The sequence below is a fragment of the Pseudorca crassidens genome, chromosome 20 (genome assembly GCF_039906515.1).
Source record: "Pseudorca crassidens isolate mPseCra1 chromosome 20, mPseCra1.hap1, whole genome shotgun sequence".
NCBI lineage: Eukaryota > Metazoa > Chordata > Mammalia > Artiodactyla > Delphinidae > Pseudorca > Pseudorca crassidens.
The window spans coordinates 16,865,051-16,891,069 of NC_090315.1; the positions used below are offsets into that span (position 1 = coordinate 16,865,051).

At 51.5% G+C, this 26,019-nt stretch overlaps 2 protein-coding genes across 5 annotated transcripts; both read left to right on the forward strand.

Moving 5' to 3' along the window:
* The first annotated feature begins 61 nt into the window (after positions 1–61).
* On the forward strand, positions 62–11,954 carry THAP8 (THAP domain containing 8). Of its 4 annotated transcripts, none has more exons than XM_067720330.1 (5): positions 106–270; positions 1,223–1,349; positions 8,925–9,117; positions 9,279–9,671; positions 11,377–11,954. In XM_067720330.1, the coding sequence occupies exons 3-5, from the start codon at positions 8,971–8,973 to the stop codon at positions 11,515–11,517; spliced, it is 681 nt and encodes a 226-aa protein (XP_067576431.1). In that variant the 5' UTR covers positions 106–270; positions 1,223–1,349; positions 8,925–8,970; the 3' UTR covers positions 11,518–11,954. The 4 variants fall into 4 exon arrangements, with proteins under 4 accessions (XP_067576429.1, XP_067576430.1, XP_067576431.1 ...); XM_067720331.1 differs by having other exon boundaries at positions 106–256; XM_067720328.1 differs by lacking the exon at positions 1,223–1,349 and having other exon boundaries at positions 62–270.
* Positions 11,955–12,747: 793 nt separating this feature from the next.
* CLIP3 (CAP-Gly domain containing linker protein 3) lies at positions 12,748–25,713 on the forward strand. The gene is made up of 14 exons (XM_067720213.1): positions 12,748–13,837; positions 14,152–14,375; positions 17,384–17,523; positions 17,609–17,702; positions 17,890–18,051; positions 18,454–18,572; positions 19,082–19,318; positions 21,603–21,738; positions 21,878–22,006; positions 22,646–22,789; positions 22,857–22,980; positions 23,188–23,252; positions 23,633–23,705; positions 24,176–25,713. Exons 2-14 carry the CDS (start codon positions 14,210–14,212, stop codon positions 24,228–24,230), a joined length of 1,644 nt encoding a protein of 547 aa, XP_067576314.1. The 5' UTR covers positions 12,748–13,837; positions 14,152–14,209; the 3' UTR covers positions 24,231–25,713.
* The last annotated feature ends 306 nt before the right edge of the window (positions 25,714–26,019 follow it).

The window sequence follows — 26,019 nt, forward strand, 5'->3', positions numbered from 1 at the left end:
TCTCCATTTGCCACGTGACGAGGGCGTAGCTGTGGTAACACGGCCTGGCGCGCAGTACGCAGGCACGTGACGAGGCCCCTTACGTCAGGCACGCTGCAAGCGTGCGGGCGGGGCGGGGTTCTGCGGCGCCCGGCGAGGACCAAAGTGCGACTTCAGACCGAGCAAAAGCCAGTTGGGTTGGACAGCCATGCCCAAGTACTGCCGGGCTCCGAACTGCTCCAACAATGCGGGCCAACTGGGCGCGGACAACCGCCCGGTGAGCTTCTACAAGTGAGCACAAGCGAGGGGCGGGCCTTGCAGGGAGGCGGGGCCCTGTGGGGGCGGGCCCGAGGGTAAATGCAGCAGGGCGGGGGACCTAGTCCATCTTGCCGGTGTCTGGAAGCAGGGTTAGCAGGTTGAAGAGACCGCGTTCCCAGTGTTTCACTAACAGTAGACACCGCACATGTAAAGGTGCAGATGTGTGAAACAGCAGGGGTAGACGATTAACTGCAGGTAGTGAACGGGGCGAGCGGAGGAATGGGAGGGCCGTGAAGACAGAAGTGAGGTTGGTCCAGGCTCAGAAAGAGCCTACAGTTGCCCACTCGCCATCCCCACGGATTTGAGGCATCTCAAACTCAAAACATCCGAAACCAAGCTCCTGATTTTGTCTCTCCTAAAACCTCCCATATCCTTTATTATCCTAGTTAATAGCTTTCCATCCTTACCGTCTTTCAGGCTAGAAACCCTTAGAGTCATCTTTACTTCTTCTCTTTTCTCACACTTGAGAAAGTAAAAATTAGCTTGAACTGTAAAACAAAAAAAACCCAATAACAAAAAACCTGCTCTCATTTATTTGGCTGGAATGACAGACACGGGAAAAGCTAGCTGAAGAGTTAATAGGAAAAAAAATTTTCTGTATTTTTCTCAGGGACGTGTTGCAGATGTAAAGTGACAAAACTCCCCTTCTTTTTTTTTTTTTTTTTTTGCGGTACGCGGGCCTCTCACTGTTGTGGCCGCTCCCGTTGCGGAGCACAGGCTCCGGACGCGCAGGCTCAGCGGCCATGGCTCAAGGGCCCAGCCGCTCCGCAGCATGTGGGATCCTCCCGGACCGGGGCACGAACCCGTGTCCCCTGCATCGGCAGGGGGACTCTCAACCACTGCGCCACCAGGGAAGCCCAAAACTCCCCTTCTTTTGAGTGACTGCTGCTTTCTTACTAGGAAGCTTTGTTCTCTAAAATCGTAGGCCATCACAAACTGCTGTTTGAAATTACATCAGTAAGAATGAAACATCTTACTTAAGGTTTGGAGAAGTTGAGTCACTTTGACACAGAGAAGCAACCTTGATTTACAGTCCAGGTGCAGAGCTTCAGGTAAGGGGTTTCTGGACACAGTATTCCTCATCTATCCAAACTTTATTGCTTCCAAGGAGACGGACCCTGGGTCCACTTTGTAATCCAGGTCTGATATTGATCCCTTTACACACAGTTCTGCTTTGCTTTGAGCCTATCCAAACACTGTTTCACTTACATTTCACCTAAATTTCACCTATTCACCAAACCCAAATAATAATTATTTTCCTCTGTTTGATGAAACTCCCCACAGTATCTCTGGTGTACAGTTCCCTTATTGCTGTGGTAAATAAACGTGACTTCCCTAGACTACATGTTTGTCCCTGGTGGCCTTAGTCTAAGTTGGCCAGGACACATTTCCTCATCCAGTCCATTAGCAAATCCTGTTGGCTCTCCCTTCAAAGTCTATCAAGAATTTACCACTTCTAACCCCCTTCCTTGCCTCCACCCTGGTGTTGGCCAGTGTCACCTCCCGACTGCATGACTGCACTATTTTAGTAGCCTCTCCATTTGTCACCCTGCTCCCACAGTCTGTTCAGGGCTCAGATCCCCTCCCCAGCTCCCACCTGACTCTGTAAAGACAAGAAGGTGAGGCTGGAGCAGGCAGAGAACAGGTCTACAAAGCCCTACAGGAGCTGGGTCCCCACTCTCTGTCTGACCTCATCTCCTCCCTCCTGCCCCTTACTTAACTCCGCTCCAGTGTCACTGGCTTATTCGATGTTCTTCTAGCATGCCAGGCACAGTGTTGCCCCAGGGCCTTTCCCTGTTCTGAACAGCCTGTGCTGTTCCCTCTGCCTGGAAAGATCTTCCCTTTATGACCACCACTCTGTAAAATGATAACCCTCTCCCGTACATACATATTCTCCCTATTCGCCTCCTGCTTTATTTTTCCCTTTAACATTTACCACTTTCTGGCATACCACATATTTGATATATTCATTTATTGGCTCCTCCACTAGAATGTCAGCTCCATGAAGGCAGGGATGTTTTTCTGTCTTATTCCCTGTTGTGTCCCCACCACCTAGAACAGTGCCTGGCATGTAGTGGGTGCTCAGTAAATATTTGTTGGATGAATTCGATGAATGCATTTCAGGTGGGCTCCTTAGGAAACTCAGAATGCCATGTCCCAGCTATCCCTTGAGGGACCCTGGTTCAGGGGAGGAGGAGGGCAGAGGAGTTTTTGGACCTAAATCAGTATGTCCAGACTTGCTTTTTAATATATATCACTCTGACATCGTTTATTAAGTCAGCAACTCCGAGTGTCTCCTGTAGTAAGTAAGCTCCTGGTGGACACAAAGGACCCTGACAGATCTTGTTCCTGCCCTGACAGAGCTCATGGATAGGTGCGGGGTCACTCATTGAGAACTGAGGACACAAGTTGATCCTTTCTCTTCTTCAGCACCACTGCCCCCAATCTAGTCCATTAATCCATCCTTTGACTCTACCCTCCAAAACAGTCCCATCCTGCAGCAATCACAACAAAAGCCCTAACTCCTTGGCAATACAGTTATAAATGCAAATGGCAGAATCCTCACTAAACTATTAGGAAATAAGGATTAGGAAATAAGGAAAGAAAACCCACCACATTCCTAGTCTGACCACTTCTTATCACCTCTGCTGTCACAGCATAGCCCAGGCTGCCATCATTTCTTTCTTTCTTTCTTTCTTTTTTAATATTTCTTTCTTTATTTATTTATTTTGGCTGTGCTGGGTCTTAGTTGCAGCATGCGGGATATTTAGTTGTGGCATGTGGGATCTTTAGTTGTGGCACGCGGACTTCTTAGTTGCAGCATGTGGACTTCCTAATTGTGGCATGCATGTGGGATCTAGTTCCCTGACCAGGGGTCGAACCCGGGCCCCCTGCATTGGGAGCACGGAGTCTTACCCGTTGGACCGCCAGGGAAGTCCCCATCATTTCTTAATGAGACGCTGTGATAGATGCTTGCTGGTCTCCCTACTTCTACACTTGCTTCCCTTACAGCGATGACAATAATAACTTGGTTAAAGAGCACTTACTGTATGCCAGGTAAGTGTTCTAAGTGCTTCACACATAATAATAAGGAGAACAGTGAGAACTGTGCATGGCAGCCAGGTGACCGTATAAAAATCAGTTCATGCCTGTGTTGTTTAAATCCCACCAGTGGCTGCCAGGCTGTTCCTCACACAGGCTGACCCATTCCCACCTCAAGGTCCATCCCTGAGTCATTCTTGAAGAAGCCATTTAGCTAAGAGTTTGGTGAGGAGCAGTCTCCAAAGGAGATTCAAGAGAGGGCATGGATGCTAGGAAGGAACAAGGTGAAACACTGAGGGAAGTGGCTGCTAGGAAGTAACTCAAAATTCCTGCCTGGGTGCCAAAGGAAACATTCATTAGTTGTGATTTAGGCCCTTTCAGGAACAAATGACAGTCATCTCTCATGGCAGGGGGAGGTGTCTCACAGGTAGGAATTGCATCTGTCTGGCAGTAACAAAGTCCTGAAATAATAGTGGATTTACCAAATTACGGGGTCTGTAGGAATCAGCGTGGTTAGGTTATGCTACAGTAACAAATTCACAGAATCTCAGTGGCTTACCACAGCAAAGGTTTATTCCTCACTCACACTAATGTCCTTTGTCGGCCATTTGTGGCCCTTCTCTACTGTATCTTAATTGGGGATTCAGGCTGAAGGAGCCTCCCCTACCTGGAGTATTGGTGGTCTTGTGGGAGGGGGGGAAAGAGAAAGTGGGGAGAATCACCCAGTGGCTCCTGGTAAATTGCATACTTAGAAGTGGCCCATATCACTTTTACTTCTTTGGCCACAGCAAGTCTATGGCAAGCGTCAGGTCAGTAGAGTGGAAATGTGTATCTTCGTGTGGGGAAGGGCAGCAAATGTCTTGAACAATAGTACAGTCTACCGCAAGGTTTATTTTTCTCTCACATGAAGCAAGTATAGAGGTTGGCAGATGAGCACTGGTGTGGCAGTTCCACAGTCATCAGGGATGAGGGTCCCATCTTTCATATCCATCCAGTGGCTGCCAAGTACCTCAGCCATCATGCCCAACCATTTCTGGTAGGGAGAAAAGAGAAGGGATGAAGAGCAAAAGAGACACAACTCTAAACTGAGCTGGTCCCCTTTACAAAGCCTCAGAAATCCCACCCAAGGGTAGGTTCTTCATCATTGGTCACCCCTCCAAAAAACTGCAAAGGAGCCTGGGAAATGTAGTCTTTTGATGGGCAGTTAACCACCCTGAAGACATCCTGAGTTATGTTAGTAAGGAAGAAAAGAAGAACTCTTAGCAGTGCTGTAGATAGAATGGCCAACAAGACTAAAATATTCTATAAAAAAAGGAGGACACTGGCTGTGCACTTAAGGTAGAATTTTAGAGAGGGACATTTCCTATCATAAATGTTGCCATCTAGAGGAACAAAAGAGAATAAAACCAAGACCAAATTAGGAAGAGGTTTTCTGATATTACTTTCCTCCTTTGCGCCTTGAGCTGCTTCTGATTCCATTTGATAACCCTCTCACTTTTAAGGTACCATCCTAGATGTATCACCCAACATGGCCAGAACTTAGTTACGTGGCCCACCTACTGCAAAGGAACCTGGGAGACAGTCGTCTAACAGGGCACATTATGGCCTCAAAAAAGTTGGAGTTTGTTAGGAAGAAGAAGAGAGTGGACGTGGAGTAATCAGTTGGCAGTCTCTGCCCAGGAGTAGGTGGGAAGTGCTGGTACAAGGGATTTCATGTTCGTGTCCAGGCAGAAGGAGGCTGGTGAGAACATTTGGATCTCAGTTTGAGGGTGAAGGAACTGCATCGGCCAGAGTTCCTGGCTCTGTGCCCTGGGGTTCTGCTCTTTGGATGCCACGCTCTCCTCTGAGTCAGCCCTTCTGTCCTCATTCACCAGCTATCCCCCACTTCCCTCTCTGTCTGCCTTTCGCCTGAGAAGCCTTCCTTTGCTCCCCACCAACAACCTCTGTCCATCCCATCCACCTCCTACCCACTGGTGGCCTCTTTACTTTCTTATGTGTCTTTCCCAGTGTTTCTTTATGTAAATGCAAGCAAATCTGAACATATGTTCTTGTTTCCCCCTTTATTACTTTGTTAGTTTCCTATGGCTGCTGTTACAAACTCCTGGTGGCTTAAAACAATAGGAATTATTCTCTCACAATCCAGATCGGTTTTACTGGGCCAAAAATCAAGGTGTCAGCAGGGCTGCATTCCCCAGGAGGCTCTAGGAGAAAATCTGTTCCTTGCATCTTCCAGTTTCTGGTGTCCGCAGGCATTCCTTGGCTTTTGGCCACATCACTCCAATCTCTGCTTCTGTCATCACATTGCGTCTCCTCTTTTATCTGTGGTAATATGTTCTTCTGCTTCCCTCTTAAAAGAATACTTGCAACTGCTTTTAGGGCCAACCCGGATGATGTAGAGGATAATTTTACCCATCTCAAGATCCTTAACTTAATCACATCTTTTGTCATGAAATGCAATATTCACAGGCTCTGGGGATTAGGACATGGATGTCTTTTGGGGGACCGTTATTCAGGCTGCCACAATTACGAAAAGCTGATATACTCTATTTGGAACCTTGCTTTTTTCACATAATGTATGCCTGACAATAGCATATCAGTTCATACAGTGCCTTCAGCCTATTTTAGAGCTGCATGGTATTCTTTGTGTGCATATGCCTGAGTTTATTTGTCCTGTCTCCTATGGATGGGATTGTCCCCCACCCTCTAACACTCCTTACTCTTCCTTTTTAACAAAGAGAGAGCAGGCCTTAAAGCCCTCAGCAAGTAAAGGTATCAGGTGTTTTTATGGTTAACTCCTATTTATGGAATTGATGCTGGTATTCCATTTTCAATTGTGGTTTAAAGTTTCTCTTTTAGGTATCTTCATTTAATACTTAAGTTGGTCAATTTTAAGAAAAATATTAAGTAAATAATGTCACAGGGCTTCCCTGGTGGCGCAGTGGTTGAGAGTCCTCCTGCCGATGCAGGGGACACGGGTTCGTGCCCTGGTCCGGGAAGATACCACATGCCGCGGAGTGGCTGGGCCCGTGAGCCATGGCCGCTGAGCTTGCGCGTCCGGAGCCTGTGCTCCGCAGCGGGAGAGGCCACAACGGTGAGAGGCCCGCGTACCGCAAAAAAAAAAAAAAAAGTCACAGATATGGAAGACATTGTGAAGGTGGGATGTGGATGACTGACTGTATTAGTTACCTAATGCTCCATAACAAACTATCCCAACATTTAGCAGCTTAAAATAAACCTTTAATGTTTCACAGTTTCTGGCAGCTCCCACAGAACAAACTGGCCAGAACTTAATCATGTGGCCACCTCTAGCTGCAAATGAAGCTGGGAAATGAGGTCTTTATTGTGGACAGTCTTGAACCAAGGTCCAAATAGAAAGTGAATTGCTATAAAAGAGGGCAAAAAGAGACGTTGGGGACAGTGGCACCAGTTAACGGGTGGCACTACTTCTTATGGACACAGAAGTAGTTGGGCGCCTGTAGAGGGTGCCTTATCAGATAATCCCTATCCACTCCCACTGGGAAAGCTTTTATTTAATTCATTAAAAAAAAAACTTTAAAATTAAAAAAATTTTTAATTGTGGTAAAATACACATAACATAAAATCTCCCCTCTTAACCATCTTTAAATTCAGTAGTATTAAGCATGTTCACATTGTTGAGCAACCAATCTCCAGAACTTTTTCTTTCTTTTTTTAAAAATATTTATTTATTTATTTTTGGCTGCATTGGGTCTTCATTGCCATGCGCAGGATTTCCCTAGCTGCCATGCGCAGGATTTCCCTAGCTTCTCTTGTTGCAGAGCACGGGCTCTAGGCATACGGACTTCAGTAGTTGTAGCACACAGGCTCAGTAGTTGTGGCTCGTGGGCTCTAGAGTGCAGGCTCAGTAGCTGTGGCGCACGCGCTTAGTTGCTCCGTGGCATGTGGGATCTTCCTGGACCAGGGATCGAACCCATGTCCCCTGCGTCGGTAGGCAGATTCTTAACCACTGCACCACCAGGGAAGTCCCTCCAGAACTTCTCCATCTTGCCAAACTGAAACTCTATACCCATTGAACAAGAACTCCCAATTTCCTTCCCCTCCCCCCAGCCCCTGGCAACCACCATTCTACTTTCTGTTTCTCTGAATTTGACTACTTTAGATACCCCATATAAGTGGAATCATACAGTATTTGGGTTTTTTGTGACTGGTTTATTTCACTTACCGTAATGTACTCAAGAGTCATCCATGTTATAGTATGTGTCAGAATTTCTTTCCTTTTTAAGGCTGAATAATATTTCATTGTATGTATATACCGCCTTTTGCTAATCCATTTGTTGATGGACACTTGGGTTTCTTCCCACTTTTGGCTATTGTAAATAATGCTGTTATGCACATGAGTATGCGCATATCTCTTCGAGACTCTGCTTTCAATTTTTAGGGAGTGTGTATCCAGAAGAGGGATTGTTGGATCATACGGTAATTCTATTTTCAATTTTTTGAGGAACAGCCGTACATAGAGGCCGCTCCATTTTACATTCCCACCAGCTGTGCACAGGGTTCCAGTTTCTGCTCGTCCTTGCCAACACTTGTTATTTTGTGTTTGTTTGTTTTTGTATAGTCGTCATTCTAATGGTTATGAGGTGATATCTTGTGGTTTTATTTGGCATTTTCCTGATGATAAATGATGTTGAGCATCTTTTCATATGCTGGTTGGCCATTTGTATCTTCTTTGGAGAAATGTCTATTCAAGTCCTTTGCCCATTTTTTAATCGGGTTATTTGTTGTTGTTAAGTTGTTTAAAAACTTTTTAACATGTTTTCAAGCATACACAAAAAATAGAGTTGTTTAAATGAATCCTCGTGCATCTATCACTCATTTACACCAGTTGTCAACATTTTGCTAATGTTTTTCATCCACCTTCCTCCCATGTACATCTTTAATGCAGTATTTTAAAGTAAATTCCAGACATTAGGTCTTTTATCCATAAATATTTCAGAATATTTTTCCAACAGATGACTATTTAGAAGGTTAAACCAATATAATTATCACACCTAGCAAAATTAACTTCTTACAATCATCTAATACCCAATTCATGCTCAGTTTCCCCCAATTGTATTAAAATCTTTTTACAGAATGGCTTGTTGCAGACAAAGTCCACATCTGCCTTTGGACTGATGTTTCTTAAATCTCTTTTAATCTATAATCCCACCCCTACCCCCATGAATATGGGATCTCCCACATTCTAGATTTGTCCAATTCTGTAAACTGCCTCCCGAGATTCATATGGAGGAACAGACTGGAGGGGAAGGGAGAGTGACAGTGGGTAAAGAGACCAGGAAGGAGACTGTTGCAAAAACCCAGCCAGGGGAGGCTGGAGGCTGGATGCGAGGGTCAGCGGAGGTGGGAGAGGTGGGCTGATGCTGGGTGTTTAAAAGGTGGAGCCTGAAGAACTGGATGTGAGTAGGAGGTTGAGAGCCTGGTTGGGAGGCAGGGCCAGATTCTGGCCCAGGGGAGGCAGAGGTTTGGAGCTCAGGGACCTCTGGGTGTGCGTATCCTCATGGAGGGGTGGGGTTGGACCTGATCTCGCTGACCCCGCCCCCCGGCAGGTTCCCCCTGAAGGATGGTCCCCGGCTGCAGGCCTGGCTGAGGCACATGGGGTGTGAGCACTGGGTGCCTAGCTGCCACCAGCACCTGTGCAGCGAGCACTTCGCCCCCTCTTGCTTCCAGTGGCGCTGGGGCGTGCGCTACCTGCGGCCGGATGCTGTGCCCTCCATCTTCTCCGGAGCGCCGCCCGCCAAGGTGAGCTCAGGAGAGTCCCATTGCTGGAGTCTGATCCCCCGCCCTCCCCTCTGAGGGAGGTCCCTCCTGCAGGCTGACTCTCAGCCCTCCACTCCTGAGGAATTTTCCTTGGAGTCCGGCCCTGATGTCCTCGATCCCCCATCCCTTGCCTTGTCTTCCAGAGGCAGACGAATTCCCGAAGCACCGAGAAACCAGTCGTGCCTCCAACTCCGCAGGAGGCCATGTCCCTGTCCCCTGGTCCAGCCGTCCCGGCCCCTGGCCCCGTACAGCTTGTGGTGTTGGGGCCAGCATCCGGGGGCCCCGAGGTCCCAGCCACCGTGTTCCTGACTCCCCTGCCGCGTCCGCCGGTTCCCACGGGGCCGCGCCCTGGAGTGTCGGCCCAGCACCCCTGGCCCGGGCTGGGCGCGGCGCTGGGAGCGCTGCAGCGGCGGGTGCGGAGGCTCCAGCGGCGCCACGAGCGGCACCAGGCGCAGCTGCGGGCTCTGGAACAGCTGGCGAAGCAGCTGCGCGCGGAGAGCCTACTGGCGCCGGCGCACCGGGGCCGGCTGCGCGCGGTGAGTGCCCTGCCTGGCCCACACAGTGGGTGTGCTTTCAGCTAAACTAGAGTCCAGAGTTGAAAGTCAGAACATTTCACCCGTGTTTCCAAATTTCTGGCTTGAAAAAAATCAGTATGGCAATGCCAAGCAACTATCGGTGGGAGCTGAGTAGTGGCTGCTAATATTATTAATAATATTATAATATTTAAGCAGCCCTTACACTCTTCTAGACACAGAGTAAATAACTTATTGAAAACTCACTATGACCTTGATATTGAAACTGCTCTTGTCCCCATTTTCCATATGAAAAAACTGAAGCACAGAGTGGTCCAGTAACTTGCCCAAAGCCAGGCAGTCAGTAAGTTGCAGAGCCAGGATTCAAACCCAGGTGTCTGGCCCCATAGGAGGCCTGTGCTCCTCTGTGGGAGAGCTCCCTGCCTGGCCCCTATAGAGCTTGAGTTTGCAACTCTATACTAGAGTCTCCCAGGCCCTATCTAAGGCCCTTTTGCCCCTATGTTTTACTGCTGAGTATTTTCTGGCGTGGGGAGTGGAGGGGCTCATGTCTTTTTTTATTTGGCCACGCCACGCGGCTTGTGAGGTCTTAGTTCCCCGACCAGGGATCGAATCCATGCCCCCTGCAGTGGAAGCACAGAGTCCTAACCACTGCACCACCAAGGAATTCCCAAGGGGACCATGTCTTTAAAAATCAAAATTTGACCAGGCCTTTTTCCTGCTTAAAACCCCAGGGTCAAGCTTGAGGTCCCAGGGCCCTTGTTCCTGCCTGGACAAGGGAGGTGGGAGGGGGTTTCAGAAAGCCCCTGAGGTACCTCTGTAGCTAAGGTGTCTCAACCTGACAGCCAGTGGGTTGGGCCTGACTCACAGATGTTATTCTTTTGGCCTCAGTAATGCTGTAAAATATTTTCTGGTCTTTCCTGAAGGCTCAGCAAATCTAGCAGCACTGGGTTCGCATCTCCAGATAGTAGCAGTCAGCTAGAGCTGCAGTGGCTGTCCCCGGAGGCTTCATGTTTGAGACTGTGGCCTGAACCATGCGGGAGCACAAGAGGGACATACGAGGGGGTGGGGGTGGGGGCAAGGACATAACTCAGACTCAGGCCTGCGGCTCTTCATGGAGCCTGCCAGGGCCCCTGGGCTGACAGTGTCTCTCTCTGCCTCCCCTGTCCCCATTCCATCCCTGTCTCTCAACCTCTTCCTTTCTCTCCCACATTCATCTTTGTCTTTCTGCCCCCTATGTCTCTGTCATCCCATCTATCTCCCCACTTCCCATGTCTCTCTTCTCTCCCACATTCATCTTTGTCTTTCTGCCCCCATGTCTCTGTCATCACATCTATCTCCCCACTTCCCATGTCTCTCTTCATCTGCATCTTTATCCCCCATATCCATATCCCTGTCTCCCTGCCCCTACATTTCTCCCACCCCCCATATCGGTCTCTCTGTGTCTCTCTTCCCCCACATCTCTCTCCCTGTTTCCCCATACCTCTTTATACCCTCATGAATGTCTCTCTGGTTCTCACATCTCTCTCCTCACATCTCTCTTTGCCCATATCTCTCTCTGTCTCCTGACACCCCCCTCCCACCTCTACCTCCCTGTTCCTCACCATTTCTCCCCCTGCCCCCACTTTTTCCTTCCCTCCTTCCCTCCCCTCACTCCCCTCATTCCCCTGTGTCCTCCATCTCTACTACTTCTTTGCCTGGGATGGCCCAGCTCCCTGGACCTGAGGAGTCCCAAGCCTTCACCATCATCTGTGGAGGGCCTGACATAGCTGTGGTCCTCACCCAAGGTCCTGCACCTCCCACCCTGGACGCCAAGCCTGAGCTCCTGGACACTCAGACTCCCAGTGCATAAGGACCAGGACAGATGACAGAAGACAGAGGAAGAGAGACGCATCAAACGTGGGCTTGGCCCAGCCCCATGACCCATGCCTGGGGCATAGCAGTGCCTCCCTCAGGGCCCTGGCTCCCACCACCTCCTCCTAGGGACCCCTTGAACCTTAGGGCTGACCTGGGCCCAAGACCCCTGTCAGCAGTGATTACCCTGGGAACCAGGTCCCAACCCCACCTTCAATCTTTGCGGTCAGTAAAACATTCTCAGAGCAGAGCAAGGGTTGTTTGTTTGGAGAGAGTTGTACCTGGTTCTGAAGAGCCCCTTGTACCCTTTGCCAAGGCTGGTGCCAAGCTGGGGATACAGCAGTGAACACAGCTGACAAAAGTCCTGTCCTCGTGGTGCTCACTTTCTGCTTGAGCAGAAGATGAACTAGTAAATTAATAAACAGTATAATTTCAGGTTGTGATAAGTGCCGTAAAGACTGAATGAAAATGTAATGGGCTGGGTGGGAGGGAGGACTCTCTAAGGAGACAATGTTTGAGCAGACACCTGATGATGAGAAGGAGCTGGCCTGGAAGGCACGTGGACTGGATGTTCCAGGGAGAACAGCCTCTGCACATACCCTACCATCTAAGGTATAAGCCGGAGGAAGACAGTGTTGCTATGGCGAACACTGAAGCAGGGAAGGGAGTGTTTGTGTGTGAGGAGGGTGGGGTTGGGATGCAATGTTAGATAGAGCAGAAAAGGTCTCATTGGAAAGGTACCAATAAGCGAAAGCCTAAAAGAGAGGAGTAAGGGAACCAGGTATCTGGGGAAAGAGCATTCCAGGCAGAAGGAACGCCAGTGCAGAGGTCCTGGGGTGAGGAGGAACAAGGAGGCCAGGGTGGTTAGAGTGGAGTGACTGAGGGGGAGAGTGAGAGGAGGTGAGATTGGAGAGATGACAGGGAAGTTCCCACAGGGACTTGTGCGTTGTGGTTGAGACATTGGCTGTTACCTGCAGTGAGGTGCAGCAAGCAGATGCCTTTAGGAAGGTCCTGATGTGGTGTTTTTTTTTTTTTTTTTGCGGTACGTGGGCCTCTCACTGTTGTGGCCTCTCCCATTGCGGAGCACAGGCTCCGGACGCGCAGGCTCAGCGGCCATGGCTCACGGGCCCAGCCACTCCACGGCATGTGGGATCTTCCCGGACCGGGGCACGAACCCGTGTCCCCTGCATCAGCAGGCGGACTCTCAACCACTGCGCCACCAGGGAAGCCCTGATAGGTGTTAATAGGTCCCTCTGGCTGCATATTGGAGTGTTGTGGGGAGCTGCCATAGTCCAGGTGGGAGAGGATGAAGGATGGACCAGGATTAGGGCCTGGGACTGGGGTGAGGGATGAAATTCTGGAAATATCTTAATGGAGCTACTGGGCCTGCACATTAGAAGGATGAGAGGTGGAAGGCAAAGTCAGCTAGCCCTGTTCAGGCTGGGATGATTGTGGACAGTGCAGGCCACAGCCAGTCAGGTGTGACAGCCCAGCCAGGATGATGGGGCCGGGAAGGCCTCATCCCTGGGCTGGCTCCTGGAGGTCTTTCTGGGGGGAGGAGTCCATTGGCAGATCTATCCCCTAGGCACTGCCAAAGCCATGTAGCACGGTGATTAAAAGCCCAGGCTCTATAGCCAGGCCACTGGGATTCAAGTCTTAGCTCCATTACCTGTTTGCTGTATGCCCTTGGGTAAATGGCTTAACTTCTCTGGATCAATGCTGTGTGCGCACTATGTGATAATGACAATGACAGTGATTATAGGAGTCTCCACAAAATCATCCCTCTGAGACATCCCTTGTCTAGGGTGGACATGGAGTAGAGGTCAGGTCTGATATGTCAGAGAGAGAACACCCACCACTACCACACATGGAGACCCCTGCCCAAACTGGTCTGGTTTGCAGGCCTTCGCAAAGGCGCTATCACAGCGGGATGGACAAAAATCCATGTGCCCGTTTTCCCATCCCTGTCTTTTTGCCCTTGTCCCTGCTTCATCTCTCTCCTGTCTCCATGCCTCACATCGTTCTTCGTGGCCATTTCTTCTACTCCCCGTTCTTGGTGTCTATACCCTTCCCACCGCTGCCTCCAGCCTTTTCATCAATGCAAGCAGCCTCGCAGTGTCTCCGCCCCCGCGCCTGGTTGGGGGTGACAGCGCATGCGCCGTCAGCGCCCCTCCCTCTCCACCCCCATCCCCCGTCGGCGTCCGGGCCTCGTCCCCTTCTCTCTGTCTTCTTCTCCCCCATCACCTCCCCAGACACTGGCACCCCATTACTCCAGTTTCCCCGGTTTCAGCTTTGGTCTCCAGCCCCAGACACCCGAGGTAAGATGGGTAGAGGGGAGGCCCGCGGAGAAGGGGAGGGGCAAAGCATCCTGCATCCTGAGATAAACAAACCGGGGGAGGGGGCGGCCTAGACTGAGGGCCCTGACGCGGGAGGAGAAGAATGGGGGACTGGCCTGGGGGAAGTGGTAGGCGTTGGGCCCACAAACCAGCGTCCTCTGATGGGTGACTGGCGTCCCTATGATTGCCCAAAATCCAGAGCTGGGGGCGTGGGAGCCACCCGGAGCCCGGTGAGCGTCTGGGGGGCTCAGATTCCGGAGACTGGGGCACCCTCTCTAGCTGACCTCTGCCCCCAGGATTTGCCTGAAGGCCACCTCCAACTCTGCACCTGCCCACTGAGGGCCACCAAGGACCATGACTAAGACAGATCCCGCCCCGATGGCCCCGCCGCTCAGGGCGGAGGGAGAAGAGGAGGAGGAGGAGGATGAGCCTGTCCCAGAGCCCCCCAGCCCCACCCAGGAGCGCCGGCAGAAGCCTGTTGTGCACCCCTCGGCACCTGCCCCCCTCCCCAAGGACTACGGTAACCACCCTCCCCACTCAGCAATATGGCCTGGAGCCTTGGGTTGCCAGGGAGGTTTGGCTGAACTCTGCTGGTGGAGATGGTGGGAGGAACCTGGAGGATTTGAAGGTGTTCTGGAGGAGACGTGGCCCTTGGATTCCCCCCCCCCCATTAATTCATTCACCCATTGGAGAATGGAATTGGGATAATCGTAATATTTGATTCATGACACATCATTCAGTCATTTAGTCATTAAACAAGCATTTTTGGAAAGCCTGCTATGGACCTAGGAACTGGGGGCACAGCATGGAGCAAGACAGATCTAGTCTTTGCCTAAGAGAACTCACAGGCCTCAATGACAACCACACAAATAAGTATAAAAATATAAGTACATAATTACAAGACTGGATGAGAATTGTGTTTGCTAAGAACCGAATTCTGCAAGAGCTTTTTAAGATATGCTTTCCCTGAGGAAGGAACATTTGAGGGAGACTCAAGGATGAATTGAGGGTTAACAAGGGAAAAGATTAGGGGAAGGGGGTCCCAGGCAAGGTAACCGCAGGAGTAAAGGCTCTGAGGTAGGAAGATGTGGAGCTGAGAGGTTGGCCTCTTGGAGAAAAGGAAAGTGTCTACTCATTCACCAAGCACTTTTATCCATCACTACTACTCTGTGACAAGCCTTGTGCTAGGAGATGAAGATTTAATGGTGAGCAATCCAGGCATGATCCCTGCTCTCAGGAGAGAAGGCAAGACTAAGCAAGTAACAGGTATATAAATCGGATAAGTTCAGATTGGAGTGGATGCTATGAAAGAAAGAAAAGATGGAGATATAACAGAGAATGGCTAGGGGGCAGCACCTGGAGACAGAGTGGTCAGGGTGGGTCTTTGACGAGGTGGCATTTAGGCTGAGACCCAGAGCATGAGGAGGAATCAGCCACAGGAGAGCTGGAGAAAGAGTGTTCCAGGCTGTAAGCAGCAAGTACAAAAACCCTGAGGCAGGACTGAGCTTGGAGCAGAAGGAAAATCTTGGTGTTGCTGTTAGGGAGTGATTGGAGCTGAGATGAGAGGTTGGCAATGGCTAGATCTGGAAGGGCCTTAAAGGCTACTGTGAGAACTTTGGATATATTCTAAGTGTGATGGCGGGGGAGAGCAGTTTGTGGGGGGGCAGGTCTGATTTATATTTTTAAAAGCTCCCTCTGGCTACTGGGTAGAGAGGGTGGAGCTCAGCCAGAATTAGATATAGGAGGAGGCTTTTAAAAGATGTTGGCTGGGAATCCCCGGCAGCTGTAAGTTCGGAAATGAGGTTCCAAGTTCAGAGAGTAGGTGTCATCAGGATAGGGCAGGAGGGGTGGCATCTGTGGACATGCCACCCACTAGAGGTGGGTCAGAGAGGCCATAAGTTGCCCTCAGTCTGATAGAAAAATAAGAACGTTATCTGGGTGTCTACGGCCGGGTATCCACCCTGGGAAACTGGAAAATCTCCACTGGAAATGTGGCTGGATGTGGCTGGGACCTGTGGCCTGCTGGGAAGTCAGAGAGTCTAGAGTATCTGCCCCCCGTCCCCAGGAATCCTGCCTGTAGAACAAGGAGGGTTTGGTCACAGAATGTGAAGGAATCTGAAAATGTAGTCTAGGACAGAGAGAGGGCTAAGGTGGACTCCAAGAGAAACTCGTGTATTTATTAAATTTGTACATTAATTCAGCTAGACTGACAGAGCGCCTCCTGCATGGATAGGGGAGTGAACAAGGCAGCCTGGAAACGTCCTAGTGAGGGGGACAAGCAAGAAGGGAAGAGAATGAGGAAGAAGAGAAAGAGAGGAAAAGAGGGAAGGAGGAAGGAGTAAACAAGTAATGTTAAGTAGTGATTTTTTTCTTCTTTTTTTTCTTTTGGCCACGCCGCGTGGCATATGGGGATCTTAGTTCCCTGACCAGGGATCGAACCCGGGCTCCCTGCATAGGAAGCACAGTGTCTTAACCGCTGGACCACCAGGGAAGTCCCTAAGTAGTGATATTTTTAAAGAAATGAAAAAGGGCAAGAGATAAAGAAGGGCAGAGGTGCTGATTTAGCCAGGGTGGTCTGGGGAGGCCTCTCTGAAGCCTTAGGAAGATCTCAGGGAAGACGGGCCCAGGCAAGAAAAACAGCAAGCACAAAGCCCTGAGAGAGGAATTTGCCTGGCGAGTTGGAAGGACAGAAGGAGGTCAGTGTGGCTGGAGGGGAACGAGTGAGGGGGAGAGGGCACAGAACAGATGAGGCCAGTTTGTTTAGGGCCTGTGGGCCAGGCTGAGGATTTGGGTCTGTACTCTGAGTGTGATGGGAGCCAGGGCAGGCTTAGCCAGGGAGAGCTGTGCTGTGACTGGGGTTTTAAAAAGAGCACACAGGCTGCTTCCGGGAGACACCTTCTATGCGGTACGTCCCTGGGCTCTGTGTCATCTGGTCATTCGTTTGCTCATCCATTCAACATGCACTGGGCTCCTGCCTTGTGCCAGCCCTGTGCTGCGTGCTGACGTTACTACAGGGCAACACTCTAAAGGGGGGAGATGGAAGTTCCTCTGGGCACCCCCTGGCTGGCCACAGGTTGGGTCCTGCCCATGGATCCATTTTATGTGGACTGCACAGTAATTGAAATTCGGGGAGATTTTTCTTAAAAACCGTGACTTCTGCCTTTTTAATTTTCTTTACCCTGGAGATTTGGCTAAAGCATGCCCCGACAGGGCGACATGCGCTAGAGCAGTAGCAGCCCCCTTGGGCATGCAGACTCCTTACCACTCTTGTTTCATGGGGTGGAGTTTGCTGCTATATGATCTTCCAATTTTTCAAGACACACCAGGCATCCACATTTTTATGTGAGACCTGATTTTGAAACCTCACGCTGGCCACACAGAAAATGCCTGTGGCCCATGTGCCACCAGTTTGAGACTCTGTATTAGAAGGTTTTAAAGGTCTAGAGCTCCTCTGCCTTAGGATGGAAGGAGGGGAGGGGGTCAGTCCACAGTTTGCCTGGGGTGATCTTGGACCTCTCACCACCCCAGCCTTCACCTTCTTCGACCCCAACGACCCTGCCTGCCAGGAGATTCTGTTTGACCCGCAGACCACCATCCCTGAGCTGTTCGCCATTGTGCGCCAGTGGGTGCCCCAAGTCCAGCACAAGATTGATGTCATTGGCAATGAGGTGAGAGCGCTGGGGAAGCGAGGGAGGAGAGGAAGGGCTTCCTCACGTGTTTGGGTAACCCTCCCTGGTCCCCTGGTACTCCCAGATTCTGCGTCGAGGCTGCCACGTGAATGATCGTGATGGGCTGACCGACATGACACTGCTCCATTATGCGTGCAAGGCGGGGGCCCACGGAGTCGGTGAGGGTCCAAACCCCCAAACCTAACTGCCACGCCCAACACTCTCAGAACCCCGACCCTCAGACCTCCATCCTGGACCCCACAGCCTAAGATCCCAAAGTGCAGTCCCTAAAGCCCTGGGCCTTCCCCATGCTCTGGGCCCACACTCTGGAGGAGGGAACCCAAGCTGACCTGGGCTGTCGCGCAGGGGACCCCGCGGCGGCTGTACGCCTCTCGCAGCAGCTGCTGGCACTGGGCGCAGACGTGACCCTGCGCAGCCGCTGGACCAACATGAACGCGCTTCACTACGCGGCCTATTTTGACGTGCCGGATCTCGTGCGCGTGCTCCTGAAGGGTGCACGGCCCAGAGGTGAGGAGGAAGGGCCGGGCTGGGAGGGGCAGGACCTAGGCGAGGAAGGAGGGCTGGAAGCAGAAGGAGGGTACCCAGGTGTGGGGGGAGGAGACGAGTGAGAAGGCAGGGAAGGCGACTGATGGGGCCTGGCGTGGGAGGCCAGGGTGGGAGGCGGGAGGCGGGAGGTGCGGGAGAAGGAGTTCAGGGGTCCAAAACGTCAGGGCCTGGCGGGAGCTGGTTGGGAGGGGGGTGGCCGAGGAGGGGCGGGGCTCTGTGTCAGAGGCTGCCGTGGGGTGGTGGGGCCTGGGGCCTGCGGGTTAAGAGATGGATGAAGAGGTGGACTTCGGAGGCTGGAAGGCAGCGGGAGGGCTGGGGTGCTGAGGGTGCTCACCCGGAACCCTCCTCTCACCCACTTCCCAGTGGTGAACTCCACGTGCAGTGACTTCAACCATGGCTCAGCCCTGCACATTGCTGCCTCCAACCTGTGCCTGGGTGCGGCCAAATGTTTGCTGGAACACGGTGCCAACCCGGCGCTTCGGGTACTGCCACCCTGGCCCAGTCCTGTTACCTTCCTTCTCCTTCCTCCCCAACCGCTTTCTGGCCAGCAGGCCTCTGCAGAGGATGGGAGCGGGGGAGGGGGCGGGGCAGGACCACTTGAGTTTCTTGAAACTCTCATTCCCCATTGGCCCAGTTGGATCCTTAACCTGGTACCACAGGAGCCCATTTTCAGTGTTTGTCCTTCACATGGCCCCATTCCGGGCTTGGGGTCTTGGCCCTGAGGGCATGACCTACAGCACTGAAGTGGGACCTTCATTCCCTATTGGCTCCATACTTGACATCTCCAGCCTGAGGTCTCAGAGGTGGACTTCCCTGAGGATCGTGGGCTGTACCTTAATGCCCCACCCCTTCCTCTTTCCAAGTTGGCCCAGGGTATGACCTACTCCCACCTCTGCCTCACCTCGACCCGGGGTCTCTGGGGGCATGGGCTCAGTGGGGGTGCAGCCTATGCCGCTGAGTCTTTGCTCCCTCTCTTCCTGTTGGCCCCCAGAACCGAAAGGGACAGGTGCCAGCGGAGGTGGTCCCAGACCCCATGGACATGTCCCTGGACAAGGCAGAGGCGGCGCTGGTGGCCAAGGAGCTGCGGACGCTACTGGAGGAGGCTGTGCCGCTCTCCTGCGCCCTCCCCAAGGTTACGCTACCCAACTATGACAACGTCCCAGGCAATCTCATGCTCAGTGCACTGGGCCTGCGCCTGGGAGACCGCGTGCTACTGGATGGCCAGAAGGTCAGGGACTGGAGCAGGGAAGGGCGGGCAGGACTCAGCCCTCATCCCTCAGAGATGGGTCTTTGGGCAGAGTGCAGACTCTCCCCTTTGCCTGCCCACCCTCCCAGTCATGCACACAGTATTCATTTTGTCTAACAGTTGTTCTGTGAGTGCCTCCTTTGTGCCCCACCCAAGCTGAACTCTCAGTCCAAGGGGGAAGACAGATACATCTCCTGACAGTGACAGCCCAGAGCTGTCATGGCTCACGAGGAAGCACATGCAGAGTGATCAGTGCAACTCTGCCCCATTTGGGTCCCCCTGGGCCTTGTGGTTCCCATCCAGGGGCCACTTGTGTTCCCAGAGTGGTCAATACTTTGCTCACTTGAAGATGCTGAGGAATGAGCCAGGAGAAGAAAGGGAGAAGGGGGCCCTAGGGAGGGGGAGCAGGTATAAAGTCCCAGAGGACAGAGAGATCTTTATTCATTCAATCATTCCAAGTTTGATTCATTTACCTGGTGTCCCTCAGGCTCCATGCTGGACCCAGCCTGTCCTTGGGGATGAAGGCCTGTGTTAGCCCCAGACCTGCTCTCATAGAACTCCATTTCTATTGAGGAAGAGACAGTCAATAAAGTATACCCATAGTTAAGATAATTTCCAGTAGCAACAAAGGCTTTGAAAACCATTAAATGCTTGCATTTAATAAATTGGCCCTAGCTGAGGGCCGAGGTGGTTTTAGCTAAGGTCTTCTGAGAAGGCTTCTCTGAGGAGGTGATATCTGAGCTGAGAGGGGAAGGAGCTCACCTTGCAAAAATATGGAGACAGAGGAGATCGCAGGTACAAAATCCCAGAGGAGGGGAGGGGTAGTGTGACTGGAGGGGAGTTATCTAGGGAGGGTGAAGTGGCGACGTTAGCAGGGGCTGGATCTCACCAGACCTGCAGGCCACTGGAGTGAATTTGAATTTTGTTTCTTTGTACAGTGAGAAGCCATAAAAGTCACATTTTGTTTCGTAATCAAGAGTTTTGCATGCATCAGCCCCACCTGGAAAGTTTCTGTACATGATTTAATCAAATCAGTGTGACAATTTTGAAAGCAGGATGGGTTGATTCTCTCCATTTTACAATATAGAAGACTGTAAGAAGCCCAAGAGGTGAAACTCTTTGTCTGAAGACATGTAATAACAATCTCTGCCTGTAGAGAAGCAGCATAGCACAGTGGTTATGAACTCAGGCTCAGGGATTTGCTCAGGCAAATCTCAGCTTTGCCACTTACCAGCTGTGGGGCCAGTGATTTCACCTCTCCGGGCATCAGCTTCTTCATCTGTAAAATGGAGCTGATAGTACCCACTTGAGGGGGGTTGTTTGAGGTTTATTTTATTTTATTTTATTTTTTAAATGAATTTGTATTGGCATATAGTTGATTTACAATGTTGTGTTAGTTTCTGCTGAACAGCAAAGTGAATCAGTTATGTATATATCCACTCTCTTTTAAGATTATTTTCGAGGTTTAAATTAGTTAAAATGTGTAAAGCCCTTAGAATAGGGCTTGGCTCTGTGTGCCAGGCACTGTTCTGATCCCCACACCAGCTCTCCAAAGTAGGCGCTATTATTTAGCCCATTTTATAGATGAGGAACTGAGGCTTAGAGCAGTGAAGAAGCCTCACACAAATGATAATAACCACACTCACTGCAGCTAAGCAACTTCACGTATGTTAAAAATGTTTCCACCGGATAACCAGCCTCTGAGGTGGACTGTGATCCCCATTTTCCAAATGAAACTGAGGCCCCGTGAGGTCCCTTTACCAAAGTTACAGGATAATAATAGGCAACACTTACTGATCCCTTACTCAGCACCAGGCCCTGTTCTGAGGGCTTTTATGTCTCTATAGCATTCATGTCCAGTAGACCTTTTTGTGAGATTGGAAATGTTCTATGTCTGTGTAGTCCAGTGAACTAGCCATGAGCCACATGTGGATATTAAGCACTTGAAGTGTGGCTAGTGTGATTGGAGAAATGATATTTTAATTTAATTTTAGTTAATTTAAATTGTCATATGTGGCTAGTGGCCGTGTACTGCGTCGGACAGCGCAGCTCTGTAACAATCCTGTAAGGTGGGTGAGATTTCTGTTCCCATTTCGCAGATGAGGACATCGAGGCACAGTTAAGTTATACAACCAGTGAATGGTGATGTCCAAGCTGAGATTTAAGCCTGGGGCTCCCTCGTCCATCCCACCATGCTACCTGTGTGCCGGTGATCTTATCGGCCTCTCAAGGTGCACCCAAGCCATTTCCTCCCTTGTTTCCTCAGACGGGCACACTGCGGTTCTGCGGGACCACGGAGTTCGCCAGCGGCCAGTGGGTGGGCGTGGAACTGGATGAACCTGAGGGCAAGAATGATGGCAGTGTTGGGGGTGTCCGGTACTTCATCTGCCCTCCCAAGCAGGGTCAGTCCCATTGGGGCCCAGAAGGTGATGGTGGGGTCCACTCAGTAGTTCTGCTGCTGAGTGCTGGGGTTGGGAGGTGATGAGGGGGGTCAGAGGGCAGAGGCTTGGACAACTCCCAGCCCAGGCTCTGTCCCCCCAGGTCTCTTTGCCTCTGTGTCCAAGATCTCCAAGGCAGTGGATGCACCTCCCTCATCTGTCACTTCCACACCGCGGACTCCCCGGATGGACTTCTCCCGTGTCACAGGCAAAGGCCGCAGGGAACACAAAGGTCAGAGGGGGAGCCCTAGGGGTGACGAGAGCCATTCTTGAGGATATTCTGTGGATAGCCCAGCTTCTGTGACTCAGTTTCTCCTCAGGCTCAAACTTCCATTTTAGAGGATGACCTCTGAGTTCCTGACTTTTGTGCCTCAGTTTCTCCTTTGACTCAGTACTGGTCCCACCCAGTTCTTGCAAGGACCTGTGTGTTCCCTGCCCCCATGACTTAGTTTCCCCTTAGAGCCAAAGGTTTTCTCCCAGTTTTAGGGAAGAATCTATGGGGTTCCTGGCTTTAGTGACTTGATTTATTCTCAGACCTAACTCCCCCCTTCATTTTAAAAGGACAGTTTCTGGGTTTCTGACTTCTGAGACTCAGTTTTCCCCTTGGCCCAAATATCTTCAACTTTGAGAAAGAGTTTTGAGGTTCTGTAGGTTCTTGACTTAGTTGTCCCTCAGGCCCAAAGCCCCCACCCCCATTCTCTGGCAGCTGGGATTGTTTCCTTTCAAGCCCACCCCGCCAACCCCATTTCAGGGGAAGGCTCGTCTCATTTGAACCAGGATAGTTTCTACCTTGTGGCTTTCTGGGTGACACGGGGCCCCCAGGGCTGGCATCTGGAGGCCTCACCCTCACCCCTTGTCCCCTTCCCGCCAGGTAAGAAGAAGCCCTCATCATCCCCATCTCTGGGCAGCCTGCAGCAGCGTGAAGGAGCTAAGGCTGAGGTTGGAGACCAAGTGCTCGTCGCAGGCCAGAAGCAAGGGATCGTGCGTTTCTATGGGAAGACAGACTTTGCCCCAGGTGAGGATAGCTATCTGGGCTGGGGGCAGGCAGGGCCCTGAGGCATCCTGACACTCTCCTGTTGCAGGTTACTGGTACGGCATAGAGCTAGACCAGCCCACCGGCAAACATGATGGCTCTGTCTTTGGTGTCCGGTACTTCACCTGCCCCCCACGGCATGGAGTCTTTGCACCAGCATCTCGAATTCAGAGGTGAGCCCAAACTCTGGTCACAACTCAGGGTACCACCCAGAATCCTGATCCCCTGCTTGGATGTCTCCTTCTCTTGGACCAGGAGGACAGTGTGGATATCCACCCCCACACCCTAGCTCTTTCGTTGTAGGCCCCCCGGGGCTCCGCTCCTGGTCAGACCCTGGCCTCTTGTGGCTCTGACTCCTCCCACTCCTCGTGTCTCCCCAGGATTGGTGGATCCACTGACCCCCCTGGGGATAACGTTGGAGCCAAAAAAGTACATCAAGTGACAAGTGAGTTGGGGGCTGGCTGTGGGAGGAGTGTGGATTTGGGGATAGGAAGAAAGGTCTTGGGTCCTCAGGTATATGCTGGTGACAGAATCTCCAGTATTTAATTGGGGACACAGGGTCCAGGAAAATGATGAGACAGGATCCCCAAAAGGATGGGCGCTATAGGGATGGGGATGTTAACGACAAGGCTCTGAGCAGGCACCGGGGACATGGGTAGGTCTTGGAGGACACAGGGAATATTATTGACAAGAGGTCTAGATGGCTATTGGGAATGTAGGATATTGGGGACGTGGATAAATATTAATGAAAAAGAGTCTGGGTAGATATTGAGGACAGAGGTGGGTCTATCATCCCCTCACCTGAGACCTTGCCCTTCCCTTCAGTGACGCAGCCCAAACGCACCTTCACAACAGTCCGGACCCCAAAGGACATCGCATCAGAGAACTCCATCTCCAGGTACGTAGCAACCCTTGGTCCCCCTCTCCTGTGGGATATTCAGGGAGAGGCATCCACCAGGCCATTGGACACAGGGAGTCTGGAGTTCTGGGTTGGGGCTGGAAATAGAAGTTAGGAAAACATATGACTAGTTAGCTTACCCAGAAGCAGTCTTTAGGGAGTGAGGCCCCATAGTGAATTCTGGTGACTTCAACTTTTATATATATATATATTTGGCTGCGCCGGGCCTGGGCCCCCTGTGTTGTGAGCACAGAGGCTTAACCACTGGACCACCAGGGAAATCCCTGGTGACTTCAACTTTTAAGGGGCAGGTAAAAGAGACAGAACACCTTCGGCTCCACGGGAGCCTGAGAGGGCACAGCTGGAATCCAGAAAGGCCAAATCCCAGACACTCGGGGAAGAGCTGGGTGGTGATGGATCCAGATGCTTCCGCATCCTGCACCAGCGTGTGACACAGTTCTCTTCCCCAGGTTGCTCTTCTGTTGCTGGTTTCCCTGGATGCTGAGGGCGGAGATGCAGTCTTAGAGGCTCTGGACATCTGAGAGAGACACAGAGCCTCCTCTAGCATCTCCTGATACAAGGAGCCCCCGAGTCACCCTGAGATAGAGATTCCCAGTAACACGTCCAGAATAGAGATCCCCATTAGCCAGCCCTCGATCACTGAGGCCCCATTATTAACAGATTCCCTCATGATAACCCCCCAAATACAGACCCTATGTTACCCAGAAAGAGATTCCCTAAGTGTAGTACCTTCAGGCTAGTCCCAACCCCTCAGAGGAGACCCCCCAATAACAGATTTCCACATCACCCCAAATGACGGTGACTTTCTCTACATAATGCTCCACAGCAGAACATTCCTGAGTCACTAGTCACTGGATCAGAACCCTTCCCTGTTAACAAAGGCCCCCCCCCAACCACCATCAAGTCCCCTTGAAAGAAACACCTCCAAAGCAAGAGTAACAAACCCACATTTAATATCAGTCCCCTCAAGATGTTGTGACCCCCGTGGTCACCCCAAACCCCCTACACTGCAATCAGAGACTCCCTCCATTAACGAACCCCCCTGCTCTTACCCCTCAAGAAGAGACCCACATTAACCAGCCCACTGTCACCCCCAATTTACAGATACCAAAACAGTACTGGAAGTGCTAATTACAGGACCCCCAAGTCTTCCTATCCTCTGCACCCTCAAGAAACCCCCAGTGCCTTGTACGAAGCCCACCCCATGCGGCCCACAGCACCTGTGCTGGCCAGGCTCCCAGAAAATTCTCTATTTTTAAAGTAATTATTTCCCCCTTTGGGGGGACCCCAAAATTTGGAGGTCCCATTCTGGGACTCTGAGGATCCAAACCCCAGAGTACATGTCCTAAACTCCCCTGTGCCCGCAAGTCCTAGAGCCCCTAGGAGACCCCAAAGCCCTAACTCCCAGGATCCCCAAATCATGGAATCCCCAAATCCCCAGGGAATCCCAAATTTTAAAAATCCAATCCCAAGCCCTCAGGAAACCTCAGTCACGGAGGTTCCTGTGCCTGGGATGGAGGAGATATGTATCCTGGGCCCCCAGGGCACCTCAAGCTCTATTCATAGGCACCAGAAACCCCAAACAGGAATTCTCATCCCCGGAAACCAGAGGACTTGAATGCCCTGAGTCCATGGATCTCAAGACACCCAAATTCCAAGAGCCCCAGCCCCAAGGGAACCCCAAATCCTCAAGCCTCCATCTCATACATGAGGGGCATCAAGGCCTTGAGGGGATCCCAAATCCTGGAGTCCCCATTTCAATCTACATTCTGGTCACAGGTCCAAAACACCAAATCTAAGTTACTGGCCCTGAAGGACCTCAGAGCACCCTGGCCAGACTAACAGCCCGACGGAGACCCTGAAGGCCCAGGGGTCCAGGGCAGACCTGGGGCCCTGAAAACCAAGGACAGCTCACGACTGCCCCTTCACTGCATGTCCCCAAACTCAGCATGACCCCTACCCCCTTCAATAAAGACGTTTCTACGGCTCTCTGTGTCGGGTCGGTGTTTAGGGAGTTACGGCCCTGCCTCCGTACCCTTGCTGGGTACAGCAGTCGCGCATCCCTGCGGCTTTATATAGGATGGCCTAACCTGCGGGGAGTCCTTCCAACCATCGCGTTTTTCCTGTGCCGCCACGGCTGCCCCTCCTTTCTGGGCTCTCCGCAGCGTGGACAGGTTCGATTCTGGAGCTCTGATTGGTCGATGCCAAACGAAGACCCGTCTCTGAAGGGGCCCCAGTGGCTCAGAGGCCGGGAGGCACAGCCTGTCACCGAAGGAGGGCGAGGGGGCGGAAC

Bases quoted from the DNA above. Each gene is read 5' to 3' on its own strand.
- CLIP3 (XM_067720213.1), top strand. From the start codon at position 14,210: ATGACTAAGACAGATCCCGCCCCGATGGCCCCGCCGCTCAGGGCGGAG. The intron at 17,703-17,889 runs GTGAGGGTCCAA...GCTGTCGCGCAG, and splicing joins GGCGGGGGCCCACGGAGTCG to GGGACCCCGCGGCGGCTGTA. The intron at 21,739-21,877 runs GTCAGTCCCATT...CTGTCCCCCCAG, and splicing joins CATCTGCCCTCCCAAGCAGG to GTCTCTTTGCCTCTGTGTCC.
- THAP8 (XM_067720328.1), top strand. From the start codon at position 188: ATGCCCAAGTACTGCCGGGCTCCGAACTGCTCCAACAATGCGGGCCAA. The intron at 9,118-9,278 runs GTGAGCTCAGGA...CTTGTCTTCCAG, and splicing joins CCGGAGCGCCGCCCGCCAAG to AGGCAGACGAATTCCCGAAG. The intron at 9,672-11,376 runs GTGAGTGCCCTG...GGGATGGCCCAG, and splicing joins ACCGGGGCCGGCTGCGCGCG to CTCCCTGGACCTGAGGAGTC.